The sequence below is a fragment of the Ailuropoda melanoleuca genome, chromosome 8, assembly GCF_002007445.2.
Source record: "Ailuropoda melanoleuca isolate Jingjing chromosome 8, ASM200744v2, whole genome shotgun sequence".
Lineage (NCBI taxonomy): Eukaryota > Metazoa > Chordata > Mammalia > Carnivora > Ursidae > Ailuropoda > Ailuropoda melanoleuca.
In genome coordinates this window covers 23,707,059-23,723,437 of record NC_048225.1, presented here as the reverse complement: position 1 = coordinate 23,723,437, position 16,379 = coordinate 23,707,059, and the positions used below count along the sequence as shown (strand labels likewise).

Below are 16,379 nucleotides of genomic sequence, written 5' to 3'. Positions count from 1 at the left end.
GTCATCACAGCAGCTGCCATCAGCCCAGCATGGGCCGACAACCATGGCGCCGTCTCCCAGCCCCACTTGGTGTAATGCTGTTGTTGCTGCTGCCGCTGCTGCCTTATTTCTCTCCTCCACGCCGCCACCAGAGTCTTCTTCAAATCCCAGCCCAATCCTATAATTACGGTACTTAAAAACTTTTGGCAGCTCCTCACTGGCCTCAGACTGCAGTCTGGACTTCTTAGGACGGTGCTGCAGCCCTCCCGATCTGACTGCGGCTGACATTTTTAGCCTTGTCGCCAGGCAACCTCTACTCCGGCCTGCAAGTGCACCGGCCCCCAGGCGGCCCCCAGGTAGGCCTCCACACCCCCCACAGTGCTCTGTGTCTGCCTTGGTCCTAGCACCGGTCACACCATGGGATGGTTAGCATGGTGGAGGCTCTTCCCCTGGCTGGATTGGGAGTTTCCTGAGAGGCTGACATTTCCTTTCTCCTTTAAACCTCAATGTGTTATGGAGAACCTTCCAGAGGAGATGAGTGACCGATGTTTTCTGAGTGGACTCTATCTATTGCATGGATCTGATTTTAATGCATTTCTCGTACACTGTTCTATCTGAACTTCCCAGGATGCCTCCCAGGTAGCCATGGCAAGGGTTCATATCTCCTCTTTATGGCTAAGGAAACTGAGAGGTGAGGTGACTGGTCCAGGGTCACACAGCTAGTAAAAGTGGACACAGGACTCAGGAGTTTGGTGTTAAGCTTTCCTATCAAAACACACACGCAGGCATGGCTGGCTGGATCAGTTGGTAGAGCATGTGACTTTTGATCTCGGGGTCCTGAGTTTGAGCCCCACACTGGGCCGAGAGTTTACTTTAAAACACACACACACACACACACACACACACACACACACACACATGCAAACGGGCTGGTTGCTGCATAAAGGAGGAATAGAATTCAAGAATGTCGACCTGACAGAGAGGTTGTGGCTCTGGTGGCAGGTTGCAGCCCCGGCCATCACGCTCACAGAAGAACCATAAGGAAGTGCACAAGGGAAAAATCATCCAACCCAGCCTTGATGTCTGTAGCCCAGTTAGAGGCTGCTCCCTGCCATCAGCTCAGCCCTGAGTAGCTGTCTGGAGATCTAAGCTGACACCCCACTTGTGGCCCCCGGTGCCCAGGAGCAGACTGGCAGAATGCTCCACAACACCCCCCAGCCTGGCATCATGGTCCCCCCCCCAGCGTGCCCAGGGAAAGTGCCATCCCACCCTGCCCTAGCTTCTGTTCAGCCACTCTAGCAGCAGCAGCGGGACCAAAGGGGACGACTGGAAGGCCCTGGAGAGGCTGCCGCCGTGGTTACACAGTGCCGCAAGCATCAGACCTGGGAGACAGCCAGTTCTCTCAAGAGCTCCAAACCAGGCCTTCAGACCAAGGAGTTCAGATAAGGTTCAGATTACAGCGGCCCAACCTTGGGCCGCAGAAAGACTCCAGGCTTCCCAAAGGCCTGGCCACTGCCCTTCTCGCTCTGCTCTGGCCAGGGACCCACCATCCTGAGGACTTAAGGAGCCAGGCCATGCCAGATGGGGCCTCGCCCATCCCGAGGCTGGTGGCGGCCCCTCTAGAGGCAGGGAAGGCAGTCCGGATCACGGAGGAAAGGAGGAACAGCCCAGGGTGGGGCGGGGGCTCAGGCAGGGGAGGGGGACCAGAGCACATTCAATAAAGACAATTAAATGAATTTGTTTCTTAATCTGAAAGGAAAAAAATATCGAAGATCACTTATCATAGCTGGGAGATAAATGGTCCACTGAGATATTAGAAGTCAGACGGTAATTTTTTCCTGATGTCTTACAGAGGGAAACATGGGCTGAAAATGAAAATAAGATGTATAACTTACACATGTTAGAATTTAAGGTTTTACTATTCGCCTACTGTTTTTCCAGGCAGAGAACCAAGAACCAGCCGTCAGAGCCCCAGATTGTTGAAGGTTTAATGTCCCCATGGCAGTCTGAGGGGAGGCAGTAGCACATCAGGGCTTTTCACCAGTTTGGCCCTCCGGCTTCTGCTGTTGAAGGCCTTGGCCTGCCGTGAAGCCGTCGCAGCAAGACCCCGGAGCTGCGGCCCTGAGCTCGAGCCAAGCTGGCCGCGCCCCCAGCCCTCCTTCCAGCTACCCGCCGGCGCGCGCCTGCGCACACGCGCACCGACGCGCCCACGCGGAACTGCGAGCACACACACGCAGACCCCGGCACACCCCCAACACACACGTACACGCACACACACACACACACACCGCCACGGCCTGGCAGCCTGTCCCAACATACTTGTCCATTGTGAAACAACCCAAGTGCAGCAGGAGTTTGGAGGATTAAGTTGGCCTTGAACCAAGGGAGCAGCGTTTTCATTGGCTGGGAACCCCGCGGCAGAGGGCGGGGCGGCCCAAGCACACACTTCCTCTGGGGGATGCTGGAGTGCAAGGGCCGTGGGCAGGGGCGAGAAAACTCTCAGAGAGGAGAGCCCCGTCCAACGGGGCGGGGGGGAGGTGGTCGTGATGGAAGACGGGGTGCTGCTCCGTAGGCTGAGCTCCCCATTAAGAACATCATGGAGCCAAGGTTTGGAAAATCATTTCCCACGTCGGCTGGGCCTCTGGCGCTTGCTGAGCTGAAAACTGACCTCTTGCCGTGCAGAGGTGAAAAAAGTCAGAGCCTCAGAAATTGCGAAAGTGGGGCGACCCTTTATGCCATAGGCACGTATGGCAGGGCCAGGCCTTGGTGCCAGGAATAGAGAAAAACAAATCTGAAAAGAGGAAACATTTGGTAAAAGCCACCTGGTCTGGGACGGGGTAAGAAGAGGAGCCATGAGCACCAAGGCGGGATGGGCACCAGCCCGGGAGATGGGCGTCCAGGTCACAGGATCCCCCGGCTCCCGCAGGAGGACACCAGAACCACCGTGGGGACCAGGGTTCGCTTGCTGGGGTGACCTGGGGGCTGTACAGGAGTTGGAACCTCCTCACTTCCTATCCGCGTAAGTTCTCATCTTTCTGCTTCCTCCTGTCTCCTTCCTCCAGCACCTGTGCAGGCACCTGCTCCCCAGCTGTGCAAGCGGATGCGTCTGGACGCCCACTCTTGGGTACTCCTCCTCTGCAACAAGGCCCTGTCCCGGCTGCCAGTCCCCTCCACCAGGGGTGCCCTCAGAGAAGCCTGGGTCCACTCTGGACCACCACACGTGCTCAGGCCGGCCCTCCGTTGACTGCCCAGGGAGAAAAGAAAGGAAAGCCGTACCTTTTACCGCTGGCCTGCCACACTCCCCTCCGTTCGCAAGCTCGTGGGCCCTGTGCCTCCCGCAGACAGCAAACGCCTCGCATGCGGCCATTGGGCTTGACAGCTACGCTAAGGGTGGGTACAGGTGAAGCACAGCCTAAAGGCTGCTCTTTAATGAGGCAGCTGGCGCCTGTGAAGAGGCCCAATGAAAACAAGAGGGGGGGCGAGGGGGAGCACGGATGGAGGGGAAGAGGTTCTGCCATTCAGCCTGCCCGCGCTGCTGCTAATTTGTATTGAGACCTGCACTTACAGCTAGCATGAGTTGGGGCCCACAGGCAGCTGAGAGCACTGGGACAGGTGACAAGAGGGTCTGGGGCAGCCACAATAGAGCAGGGAGGAGGTGCTGGCTCCAAGCATGTGACTCAGGGCATCTCCCTCTCAGGGCAACAGAAAGCCATGTCAGGAGAGGCCCCAGCAAAGGGGACGTGGACCCTGCAACTTCCTCCTTTAGTTTCACCGTGGGGCAATTTTTCCCGTTCTGTTTTCCTATGCTCGGTGAATGCTGCTTAAAAAATCCTGTAAGTGATTTCCAAGAGGGACTTGCAAAGTGTTAAGCAATTTAAAACAAGGTGAGAATGCTTGAGTATTTGGGTGAGAGAAGATTTCAAAGACTACTCCCAACGATGACCCCCTTAGCCTATAACAGATGTTTTCTCTACCTTCCCACTCAACCCCCAGCAACTCAGAGTGCACGACCCAGAGAGCCACAAGCGTGCAGCCCGGGCTTGCGGTCGGTGGATTCCCTGTATTCACACAGCTCATGCGAAGCACAAAGGCCACCCAAGCCATGCAGTCACATTAGGGCCTATCACGTGTGTCTTCCATGTGGTGTGCATACCACGCACCATCGAGCGATCTGTGTTGACTTTAGGATTTCTGTAGGATCCATGCCTAGATGTGTGCTTGTTGTCTTTAAAAAGGAATACTCAACAAGTGAGAAGCAAATTTCAAGGAAAGGAAAGGAAATCACCCATAATCTAGCCATTCGCCCTAACCACATAGCTGTTTTCACCTTCTTACATAGCAGGTGCTCACAGCTTCTCCAGAAGCCCGGGGACAGCTTCCCACCCAGCTTGTGTGACGTGCTCCATACTGCAAGGTTCAGAACCCGACGGGGCCCCTGAGAGAGCGGCTCTGCAGTCAGTCAGAGAGGCAGAAGTTACCGTGTGTGCGAGGTTGATCTTCCGTAGGTGGAATGCGAAGTCTCTACGTGTCTCCTAAGAGCATCCAAGAGCCCTCTGGCCTGTGCTAGGGGGTGTCAGGTAGACAAACGCCGACTCAGGTCCTGCCTGCCAGACACACAAGGCAGCAGGTCCTTGCATTGCCCTGTCCATAAAATAATACTCTTTCTTTCATGGGATGTTTTCCCCTTGATCCCCGAGGTTGAGGCAGGATGCAGCTCAGAGTTATCTGCAGACCACAGCCTGAGGTCAAGTTGCTGAAGTCTACATACATCACGGAACCTATAGGCCTTGCTGTTCCAAGAACAACTCATCCTAACAGAGTCAACCACGGCAGGAAGATACGGAGAAAGAGAGCAAGCCTCCACAACATGGGCCAGCTAGGCTCTCCCTGAGCTCCCCAGACCTCAGTCTCTCCATCTGACCCCGTGCCCCTGGTCCAAATGACTTAATATTGGGATAAAAAGCAAGAGGGGCAGTGTAGGTCTAGGCACAGAGAATACCTCCTCCAGAGACACAAATATCTATGGGGTCTCCAATAAGAGTGAAATAACTCCTAAACCAAGGGGGATTGTCTGCAGCATCTGGCCCAGCGCTGCCCCGTGGTACAATGTGAGCCACATATATAATTTTCAATTTTCTAGTAGCCACATTTTTAAAATAAAAAAAAACCCCAGGTGAAATGAATTTTAAAATATATTAAAATATGTTAATATATTAACTCACTGAGCCAAAAGAAAATTATCCGAAAGAAATGATCATCCAGCCAAAAGAAATGATCATTTCAACACAATCAATATAAAAATAATTAATGAGATATTTTATCCCCCCGCCCCCATACGCTTGGAAGTCTGGTGTGTATTTTGCGTTTCGAGCACATGTCCGTTTCGGATTTCAAAGCGCTTAAAAGCAACGTGTGGCTGGTGGCCCCTGCATTGGATGCCACAAATCTAGTCCATGAGCCCAGACACCCCACACGGGATAGATACTCTGCTTTGGTTTTCTCATCTGAAGTTAGGAATTCATTTCAATAATACTGAGGGGATCAGGGAAACAGTGTCGATGATGAGAGATTTAAATTGCCTGGCGTCTTTTTCATTGTGTCCTTTCTTTTTGCATGATGAAATAATAGACTCTGACATTGTTCCATCCTCAGCAAAGACATTTTTCTGAAAACCCTTGCTCTCTGCTGCCCACTGGGCCAGCTTCCATGTGAGCTCTTGGAGAATATTTATGGGGTGCTGGCAATGGCTCTGAGAGTCCACTGGATCTTTGTTTCCCCAGGGCGGGTAAGACTACATCCGTCCTTCTGCACCTAGGCTCTCACCTGCGGACAGTCTGGGGCAAGACAGGCAAATCAAAAACAGGGGCTGCTCTGTGCTACCAGAGCCACATAAATACCACATCTGCTCTTTGGGGAGGGGCTGCCCATGGCTCTCCTCCAACTAGCCTCTGGTGTGACAGTGGCCAGGGCTGGCTGGCAAGTGGGTTCTGAAAACTGATTTCTTTGGGGGCCCTCTTTGCCCAGGATTAGTATGCTGGAGTGCCCTACAGGGGAGACAGCGGTCAGCTCATAAATGCAGCCTCCCCTGAGCACAAACACAGGCTCGAGCTCAGGAACTGTCCGCAGACCTTGGTATCTGTCCCGACTTATACACTGATGACCTTTATGGCTTTGAATAAGCATCTTCTCCTTTGAGTCTGGTTAGCCATGCATCCATTCCCTTATTCATTTCTTAACTATTTACTGAGCACCTATCATGGGCCAGGCACTGCTCAGTAGACAAAACAAGGCCCTGCCCACATTTTAGTGAGGGCTGTGATAAGAGCCAGGAAGAACTAAGAAGAATCTATGCAAGGTAAAGAGGGATGGGTGCTGTTTTCAATCATCATGTGGTCAGAGAAGGCCTCTGAGAAGGTGACATTCAGGCAGAGACCTGGAACAAGTTGGGAGAGAGCGTCATATGACTAGATGGAGTAGGAATGTTCCAGAGAGAAGGAACACAGGCATGAGACTCTGAGGCAGGAGTGTGCTTGGGGTCCAGAGTCTTATGTGGCTGGTATGGAAGGAAGGAGTAAGATAGGAGGGATAAAAAGGGTTTCATAGGGATGGGGGGACGGGGCATGTGAAGGACTATGGATTTTGTCACAAGAGAGTTAAATATTCTGGAAGGTTGACTCTAGCCACTGTCAGAAGAACAGACTTCAGGGAGGCAAGCAGAAGTGGGGAGAACAGGGTGCTACTGGGGTGGCCTAGCAGGACAGGTGCTGGTGGTCTGGGTTGGGGTGAGGCTACAAGAGTGGTTGGGATTCAGGCTGCAACCGACCAAAGACGCTCCAAGTGTGGAATCTGGATTTCCAACAAGCATCAGGAAGGTCCGTCCTGTGGTCGGGCCAGTTTGGGAAGCACTGCCAGGTCGGGTGCTGTCAACAGCTGGACCATGAACCCCAAAGCACAAGGTATGGGCAGAGAGGGAGGGGGCAGAGAGGCAGCCCACAGGCCAGGAGTCAGACGGCGCAGCTTTGGTGCCAGCTTTGTCTCCCCTAAATCCTTGGACAAGGCATCAACCACCCCCCCTGCCCCCAGTGCTCAATCTGTCTTTAAATGTCAAAATGTAATTGCAACATTTATCTCCTAGCATCATGGTGGGGAGCAAATGATAAGATAATATGGAAAAAGTGTTTAACAAACTATACCCCCCCACACACACTGTGAGGAACTCATTACCCTTATCATCTATGTGAAGAGATGCTCCTGGCTTAGAACCTCCGAACCTTCCTAAAATGCCAGACTCTGAGACCGTGGCTGGGATCCCAGTGGCTGGTTCTGGTTAGTGGGATTGAAATGTGGTAGGGCTGGGTGTTCCCACAGGCAGGTCTGAGGCCGGGGGTTGTCTGAGGGAGGTCTCCTCCCCAGCTGCACGCTCGCCCCCTTCTCTCTCCTTCTCTAGACTTGTTTCCTTAGTGACCTCATCCACTCTTAGTGACAACTCTTTAGAGATGATGCCCAAACCTATGTTCCAGCCCCCAAATATTATCTCAGCTTTAGTTTCCAACGCCTAGCAGACATTTTTATCTGGATGTTCTACTGATTGCTCACAGGAATCTCAGAGGGAACACTGACATCTCTTCTCAAAGCATTTCCTTTCCTACCTCCCATGGCTAACGGCACCGTCCTTGCTAAAAACATGCATGCTCCAGGCTTTTTTTTTTTTTTTATTCTTTCCTCTCATATACCCTGTGTCCCCCAAAATAGGCTTCTATATTTGTCCACTTCAGCCCCGCTAATTATCCCTTGACTTGTCCTTCCCTTTTGAAGCTATCCCTTTTGATTTCCCTAATCATTACCATCACTCAAATTCAGAACTTGATGATTTCTTACTGGGATATTTCACTAACTTCTTATCTTTCTGATGCTCCCTTCCTTCCCCACCCTCTCTATATAAAGGTCGTCAGCTCTGAATATCAAGCTCTGAAGATATTACGTCAAGTCAGTATCTGCATGTGGAATAAATTTTGTATTTTCTTAGTGTGCTATTCAGGGCACTCTCTTAATTTTCATTTTTTTCTCCCTATGCTGTAGGCCCATTGGCTGGCCTGATAGTTCATGAATGAGACGAATGTTTTCTCTCTTTTAAACCTTGGCTCAGGATGATTGCTAACACTATCGAGCACTTTCTGAGTCCTAGGCACTGTCCTGGGTCCTTCCTCCACGGCATCAGAGTTAACCATCGACACAAGCCTTATGAAGAAAGGCTCGGTTCAGAAAGGAGGTTCAGAAAGGAGGCGCAGCCCCAGTTCCGAAAGGAGGAAGCTGGTGCTCAGACAGCTAGAGAGCTCGTCCAAGGGCAGAGCAGGGCATGAAACCTGGGCTACCCATGCCCCAGGCGTGCCCTTCCTCGCTCCTGTGAATCTTCTCTCCTTGGGCTCTCCTCCCTGCATTTCCATAAGGAAAGTCTTCCTGACCTGGGCACCACCAAGTTCTAATACACCTTCCAAGTGTGATGTGTCCTTCCTGGCACCGTAAGTCCATCGATGTGTTCACCTTTACCATCACATCCGGACTTTTACTGCAAGAATGGTTTGGTCATCTCTGAGACCTGCCCAGAGAGGGCAAGTATCTTCAACAGGACAAGGGACGGAATGTTATCACTTAAGTTATCCCCAAGAGCGACTCCACCTGGGCCTGACACAAAATTGGCGTTCCATACGTGTCTGCCTTGGGTCATGAGCCTGACTCTGACCTGGCCTTCTGAGGGCAGAACCAAGGCTCAGAGGGCGAGGTGGGCTGCCTGGCCCTGCTCCACCCCCAGCCCTCTGTTTTATAGCAGTCTTTTGTCTCAACTCTCTAGGGACTGACTCAGGCTCCCTGGCCCTGCACCAGAGCCCCACCTGCTGCAGGCACCCCGAGCATCAGAAGCCGCTTAGGTCAGATCTGCTTGACTCAGACACCTGGGGAGCAAGCGTGCCTCAAGCCTCCACCAGCCCCGCACCTGGCAGCCCTGGCAGCCGGCGGTGCCTAACCCCTGGAGGCTTACCTGGATCCATTCATGTGGTCATACTCCCGCTTGACATTGACCCTCACCGGCTGATTAATCCACTCCTGCTGCGGTGGGAGGGGGTTGATTTTGTGGGGCTGGCCATAGTCAGGGCTCCCTGAGGCGGTCATGTCGGCCTTGGGGAGATGGGCCGCCGCTCCGTAGGCAGAGTCGAAGAGGGACTGGTCGTCGCTCACCACCGACAGAGCCTCCTGGAGGGTCAGAGAAGGAGACCGAAAGCCCAGTGTCAGTTCATCCCGTGTCACTCTTCACCTACTCTCCTTCTGAGCTGGCAGGGTGGCCCAGGGCTACCCCAGGCGGCGGTCCAGATTGCTGATTGACTCACACTCTGGGGGGCAGGTTTACCCTTATGCAAACTCCATGGGTTCTTTGACCCTGCCTGAGGAGGGATCTGGGGCAGTGGGGTGGGGATGGGGGAGCCGTCGGAGCACGTTCCCTGTTGGGTCTGTAAAGAGGAGGGTGGGGAGCAGAAGGCCGGGAGGAGTGGTTACACAGTGCGCATGTGCAGTGTTCTGGTGCAGCTTGAGCGCTGGGCTCTTTCAGGCCTCAGCAGAAACGCCTCTGGCTAGCTGTGCGGAGCAGTCGGGCTGCAGGGGGATATGAAAGTGAGCATTTATTTTATAGGTGAGGCCAGTGAGACCCACCCAGAGAGGTTAAGTATCCAGCTCAAGGTCACACAAGCGAAGGGTGGGGCCAGGGCTGTGGTTGCTTCTAATTTCAGTTTCCTTATCTGTAAACAGGAATAAGAATAGCTTTTTCAGAGCTGATTAGGTGGGTTAAATGAGAAAAATCTTGGTACAGGTGTTCAGCTTGAAGAAATGCCCCGCAGTTTTCAGAGGGGTTCTCCAGGATGGGCTCGTGCGTCTTACATGGCCGTGACTCAGTTGGGAGGCTGCCTGCCTCCTGGGGACCGTGCTCTGTCATGCACTCTTGCCTGACTCCTGGAGATGAGAGCTTCCTGTCTAAATTCTGATGATTCAGCTTGCCTAGGAACGAGGGCAGAATGTCAGCTCGGTGGATGCGGGAGTCCCTATGTAAGACCCTCAGTCTGCCCACTCATACTGTCCCATCCCGCAGTCTGGCTTATGGAGATCTGCATGGAAGAAAGGAAGCCTTGCCCTTGGCAGAGATCTCCCACCCACCAAAGCACCATAATCAGATGCTCCCACTATTCCAACCCCCATCAAATCACAGAGGCCCTGAGGTCACAGACTGGGGTGTGATGTGCCCTGTATCACATAATCACACCAAAGTAAGTTGTCTGCTTTTCAGAAAAGAAGGAAACAACCTATAACACAGAATTAATTTATCATCTATGCAATCTATAATTATACAATCTATCATTGTGAAGATGAGATGGAACACTGTACAGGAAATGCTTAGAACAGTCTCTGGCACCTAGTGCCCCCCGATAAATGTCAGCTATGAGAATTCCTAGTGTTCGAGGACAGGTTCTCTTAGGGGCTGAATTGTTCCCTTAAATTCACATGTTAAAGCCCTAACTCCAATACCTCAGAAATCTGACTGTATTTGGAGAAAGGGGCTTTAAAGAGGTGATTCAGTTGACATGAGGCTCTTCGGGTGGGCTCTGATCTGATCTGATCTGACTGGTGTCCTTACAAGAAGAGGGTATCTGGACGCACGGAGTCCACCATGCGGAGAGGGGCAGGCAAGCCATCTGCAGCCGAGGAGAAGAGCCCTCAGAGCCCGCCAGTGCCCTCACCTTGGACTTCCAGCCTCCAGAAAGGTGAGAAAATCAAATCAATTTCTGTTGCTTCCACCACGTTATGGCAGCCCGAATACGCCACCTTTACTTAAGCCCTCCCTATACTTGTAAAATTACACTTTGCTCCACCAGCTAACCATTGCTGTTTCTCCCAGGGCCATTTGCAACCCCAGCAGGAGGACAGCCAGATTTCAAAGAAAAACGCTCTTCTGTGGCTGCTTCCGGCGGGATCCGGGAAGAATTACGGGAACCTACTCCAGGAAGCCTGCTCCTGCACCAGAAGGCTTTGGATCGTAGAGATAGGGCCAGTGATGGCAGTTTCAAAGCTGAGATGCCTGCACCATACTGAAAGGCTCACATCCCCCCACCAAGTGTGTGTCCCCTGATCCCGACCTAAAATATGCTGGGATCCTTCTTCATTTTCCACCTAGTGCCCTTGTTCATGCTCAGAGGAAAGCTAGGCTACCTGGAACCACTCTGTCTTTTGGTTATTCGACCCATTCTCCATGTCAGTTAGGGAGCAGACCTGGCTCCGTACCCCAGACCAGTTTTGAGTTGCCATCCAGGCCCTCAGTGTTACAGTTCCAAGTTGAAAAGTGTGACATCGTAACAGTCCAGAGAGTTGAGCCTGAGTCCCTGAAATTCTACACTGGGAGCAGAGGCACATTACCACCTAGGACCCATAAGTGTGCTTTTGGGGAGAAAGGTGAACACTCACCAGTTTGGCTACAAAAAGAGACGATGTGTAAGGAATCAGGAATCGTCTTCTACTATGGAGAGTGGCTTTATGCTCGGTCAGTCATGCACAAACCTTGGAGTTTCCAATTAAAGAATTTCTTATCTCCCTTCCTCTAGGTTAGGGGAAACAATGGTGGAATAATTGAAGGAAAGAGGCAGGACTGGGGATAGTGAAGCTCTGGGGAAGAAGGAGCGATTGCTTCCATCAGGATCCCCAAAGAGAGTGGGCCAGGAACCAAGAGAAGGCAGGATTTCAAGTCCAAGGGAGCCAAACAGGTGGCAAAACCAGGGTTCGCAGCAACAGAAAACAGATGAGACAGAGTAGGGGTTGCTGGTGGCAAACCACGGAGAGACTTCTTAAGGAAATGAGAATGAATAGCTTCCAGGACAAAGGGTAGGTGTGGTAAAGGGCACTAAACCTGTTTGAACTCATTTTGGAATGTAGTTCACAATCAAAGGATACTTCAGTCAAGTGGCAACATCACAGGAGGAGAGATCCCTGATTTCCTCCAGAACGTCACGGGTCCCTCCTGCCTGACTAGTCGTCGTCTAGCGGGCCAGGCACGTGGGCTTCCCATTGCCTTTCTCTTTCAGACTCTTTCCTCTCTGACAACACACTTGCACACTCTGCCCTCATTCAGCCCACCGTGCATGTTCCCCGGTCAGGTGGAGCTCCCTCGAAAGTCGTAAATGGATCCTGCCACGGTCCTGGCTCAAACGCCTCCCAGAGCTCACTCGATGCTGACCACAGCAACTGTCATCGGCGTGTGTTCCCACAACTCAGCTTTGCCCCAGCTGCCCACCCTTACGTTTCATGACTCCTCCCTCCCCCTGCAGCTCCTGCCCAACGCTAACTGTCCCCACTGTACTCAGCATGCCCTGCTCACGTACACTTTGTCAGTCCTTGTGCTGTGGGCACCCTTTCTTTGTCCTTTGCACTTGCGTGCATGTCTGATGCTTCCCATTTTATAAGGTAAATGAGATCTTCGTCACCCCATGGAACCTTCCCTGATAATTCCCTGTGACTCATTTGAGCTTTTAAAAGCCAGGTGAGAAGGGGGCACCTGGGTGGCTCAGTCTTAAGTGCCTGCCTTTGGCTCAGGTCATGATCCTGGGGTCCTGGGATCAAGTCCCGCATCGGACTCCCTGCTCAGCAGAGACCCTGCTTCTCCGCCTCCCTCTGCTCTCCGCCCCACCACTCATGCTCACTCTCTCTAAATAAATAGATAAAATCTTTTTTAAAAAAACAAAGCCAAAACCCAGTGAGAATACTGCTTAGGTAGGTGTGTGTGTATGCGCGAGCACACACACACACACACACACACACACACACATACTCTCTCTCTCTCTCTTTTCTAATTCCAGTCATTGATAAGCAAAGGGCTTTTTTTCTTCTTCTTATAATGGTATGGAGAAAAGAATTTGTGGCTGGGGGAGGCTGGGAAGAGAGAGAAGATGCAGGAGAGCGACTCCTTGTCTGGCCTGCTGGACTGAATTAAGAAACCGAATAAGAGCAGGAGGTTAGAGATGAGAGCCGCTGGGTGGGATAATAGATTTGGGCAGCCAAACAGGCTGGTGGAAGACCCTGGTGAAAACTTAAAGTTGGAGAGGAGAACATTCTCACCGTCTCTGAAAGGAAATAGCACCCCTTTTTGCCATTCGAGGCTGAGAGCATCCCAAGACCACATCCCTGGCAGGTACCCTTCTGTCTTGAAGATGGGGAGCCTTCTCTGAACAGCTTTGGTGGCAGTGGGTGCAGTGAGGGGGGACAGGCCTAGAGGAAAAGGCAAACAGGGAACATGGCACTGGGTGTCTCTGGCTGACAGACTTGTGTGAAGCATCATGTCACCGATGGGGACTCATGGGGCCACTGGGGGGGGGGCGGGTTAACGGATATGGGTGTAGGCACCAAGGTGCTGCTTTTATCATGTGGGAAGCTATTGAGCTCTGGACATTTCGATCACATACTTGAAGCTTTTACACGTGCACAGCTCTTACTATTTTATGTCTTATAAAGCTGTTTGCTTTTACTTAAACTCTTCAAACTTCTAAAAGTTTAAACACGAAACTCTTACTTGTACTGAAAACTCTTTACAGGAAGGACTTGTTGGTTTTCAAGAACTTTTCGCTGATGGCTTGTTGATAAGAATTTAATTTTGGGATGAGAGACTGAATTTAGAAAGGCCTTCAGCATGAAATTCACAAACCGTTCTCAGAGTGACTAAGTTCCTTCAGTTGGTAACGATTTCACTTTTTCTATTGACTTTGGACGTGACACAGAAGACAAGTTATTCTTTTAAAGGCTGTTAAAATCCAGGTTGCTTTAGAGCTACATAAAAATTGACTTCAAAGTGAAAAAGACTGAAGGTATGGGCTCTCTAGCCCCGTGTGGCCCCCAGTTCTAAGGTTAATCCTTTGCCGTCATAGTCGTGACTGGGAAGATTGGCTTAGTAATTGGGTTCTAAGAAGCATCTTTCCTTTGCTCTGATGATTTCCGGAAAGGCAAGGCCTGTAATTCAGGATGCTCTGGTCCCTCAGCCACTGAGTCCTAGACCCAGAGGGAGGCACATGGTCCCTTGACTCCAAGCACATCAGTACCCCACTTGACCTATTTGCCAGAAAGCTCAGAAAGGTCAGCTAGCTTGGCAGCTGGAGTTCTGAGCTAAATGGTTGGCCCTATTTGCCCATAGATACACTGACCAAACTGTGTCAACCTTCCTTCCCACGATCCCCTGCTGGTCCAGGCAGCCAGGAGAGGTATATAGCCAATGGGGCACTTGTCTTGGTATGGGATGCTCCTTACCCAATTTGGGTGAGATGCCTTTAGCACATCACTTATAATATATCCTGTGGTCTCATTATTGAAAAGAGGTCATAGCAGATAATTATCATAGCATTTAGTAAGTGTGAGACGCTGTTTATATAAGTAATCCAATTTAATTCTTTTAGCAATTCTATGAGGGATGCACTATTATTACCTCCATTTTTTTTTTTTTTTCGGATGGGAAAATGGCTATTCAGAGAAGTGAAAGAACTCGCTCAGGTCACATAGCAAGTGAGTGTGATCTGAGATTCAAATTCAGGTCTGCTGCCTGGTCACCTCCCCGGGACACTGTGAGCGCTTTGAGGACAACTCTTGAGTTCATTGTAATTTAGAGCCCAATCTTTGGAGTTGGAGAGATACGAATTCCAGTCTGAGCTCCATCGATTGCACATTAGCACATCACTGATTATGATTTATGTATACTCTCTGACCTTCATTTCCTTATCCATAGAATGTGGATAATAGCAGTATCTCACCTGGTAGATTTTGAATAAAGGTAAAATGAGATAATAGAAGTGAATTTCCTGAATCAAGTGTCTAAAGTTCTTTGAATATAGTAAATACTCAAGTTTAAAAGAAGCCCAATGCTGAGATGGCATTGGGACCTTTGTATTGGAGTTGAGAGATGAAGCGGGGGAAGGGAGAGGGCAGATAGAGCCAGAGATAGACCTCCTTCTCCCCTGTGTGGGTTACTTCAACGGAAGTTGCTTAAGGTTCAAAATTAGCAAGTTTGGAGACACTAGTTCGATTTTGAAATGCAAATTCCATGGGTTTCTGAGAACAGAGCCTGCTTCTCTAATGTTTCCACTCTTCTTTTTCGAACCATGGATGTTGTTCCATTGTAGCCTGAGACCTCTCTTTCTGGCTTCTGAATGGAGGCTTCTAGATGGCACAGATAACATTATGTTAAATAGCCATGCAAGGGAGAGGAAGAGCCATTTATTGCTGAACTACTCGAACAATGGTGGCCAGTACCCACTCATATGGCCATTCATACATCGTACGTGCAATAAACATCAGAAAAATGCCATGTGTATTATGTCTGTGAATTCACTAATAAAAAAAAACCTTCCTCATTTTGGAATTTGTCCTATATATCTTTTTTCTTCTTTTTTTCTTCTTTTTTTAAAAAATGCTAGCAGATGTATCTTCCCAAATTTGTTTTCCTTAGATTAAGGCAAATGTTCTCAGTGTGCACGTCAGTTGAGTGATAGGGGAATGTGGTCAGAGCACTGCCGCATGATGGCCTGGCTGATATTAATGATGAGCAAACAATTGCATCTCTGAAAAAGCTTTGCTGAAACAGAGATGGAAAAACCCCCAGAGTAGGAAAAAAAAAAAAAGTTTAAGACGGTGTCTGAACCATCTCCCCATTCTATTCAGGAACACATGAAAGAAATTTCTGCCATGGTCCTGTCCACAGAAGAATACACATATAATGCACACTTATGAACCAAACGGAGTCAGGGGAGGCAAAGTCCTGGAGGCCACCATGGAGGGGACACCCTTTCCTTTGCTCATCCTTCCAGTTAGGTTGAATTTTTACACTCACACAGGGAATGACCCAAGACATGGGGCCCCAAGAAGCATGAATTCTACATTGTTTCCTCCCCCTTCCTTTTCCTTTCTCCTGACCTGGACCCTTCAAGCACAGGTCTCAGTGTCCCATGAGCTTTGCTGGAGGTGTGTGAAAGGGCTGTCAAAAGCAACCCCACCAAGTTCCCTGCTGCTTGATGCCCTGCTCAGGGGGCCACTTGACTCCCAGGACCAGTCCTCTGGAAAGCTCATCTCTGGGTCACCGCAGGGAGCACACCAGCTTTGGCTTTTTATTACATTCTTTGCATAATGACATGAAGTCCCTTTTCTTGCCAGCCGGAGAGCATACAAAATTCAGACAAGATTCTAGGAAGCAAACTGCTCTGTCTTCTCTGTTTTCTGAAATCAGCAAGCTCTGCAGGGGGTCTGCTCATAGTCACATCTAAAGTATCCTAGTCACATCTAAAGCTGTTAGTTAGTTCAAGCCTTTTGCTTCTCTCTCTTCTCTAATTGCCGGCCAT

General features: G+C 50.5%; 1 protein-coding gene across 4 annotated transcripts in view; it reads right to left on the bottom strand.

The window, feature by feature from the left end:
• The window catches only part of FLI1 (Fli-1 proto-oncogene, ETS transcription factor), a 121,539-nt gene that overhangs the window by 43,622 nt on the left and 61,538 nt on the right, over positions 1–16,379 (bottom strand). For 3 of the 4 annotated variants that reach the window (XM_011221674.3, XM_011221669.3, XM_002912694.4), the window contains one exon: positions 9,014–9,225. The exons of the other annotated variant lie outside the window; for it this stretch is intronic. In XM_011221674.3, coding sequence (XP_011219976.1) covers positions 9,014–9,225 — 212 coding nt within the window. The remainder of the gene's footprint in view (positions 1–9,013; positions 9,226–16,379) is intronic. 4 annotated transcript variants of the gene reach the window in all.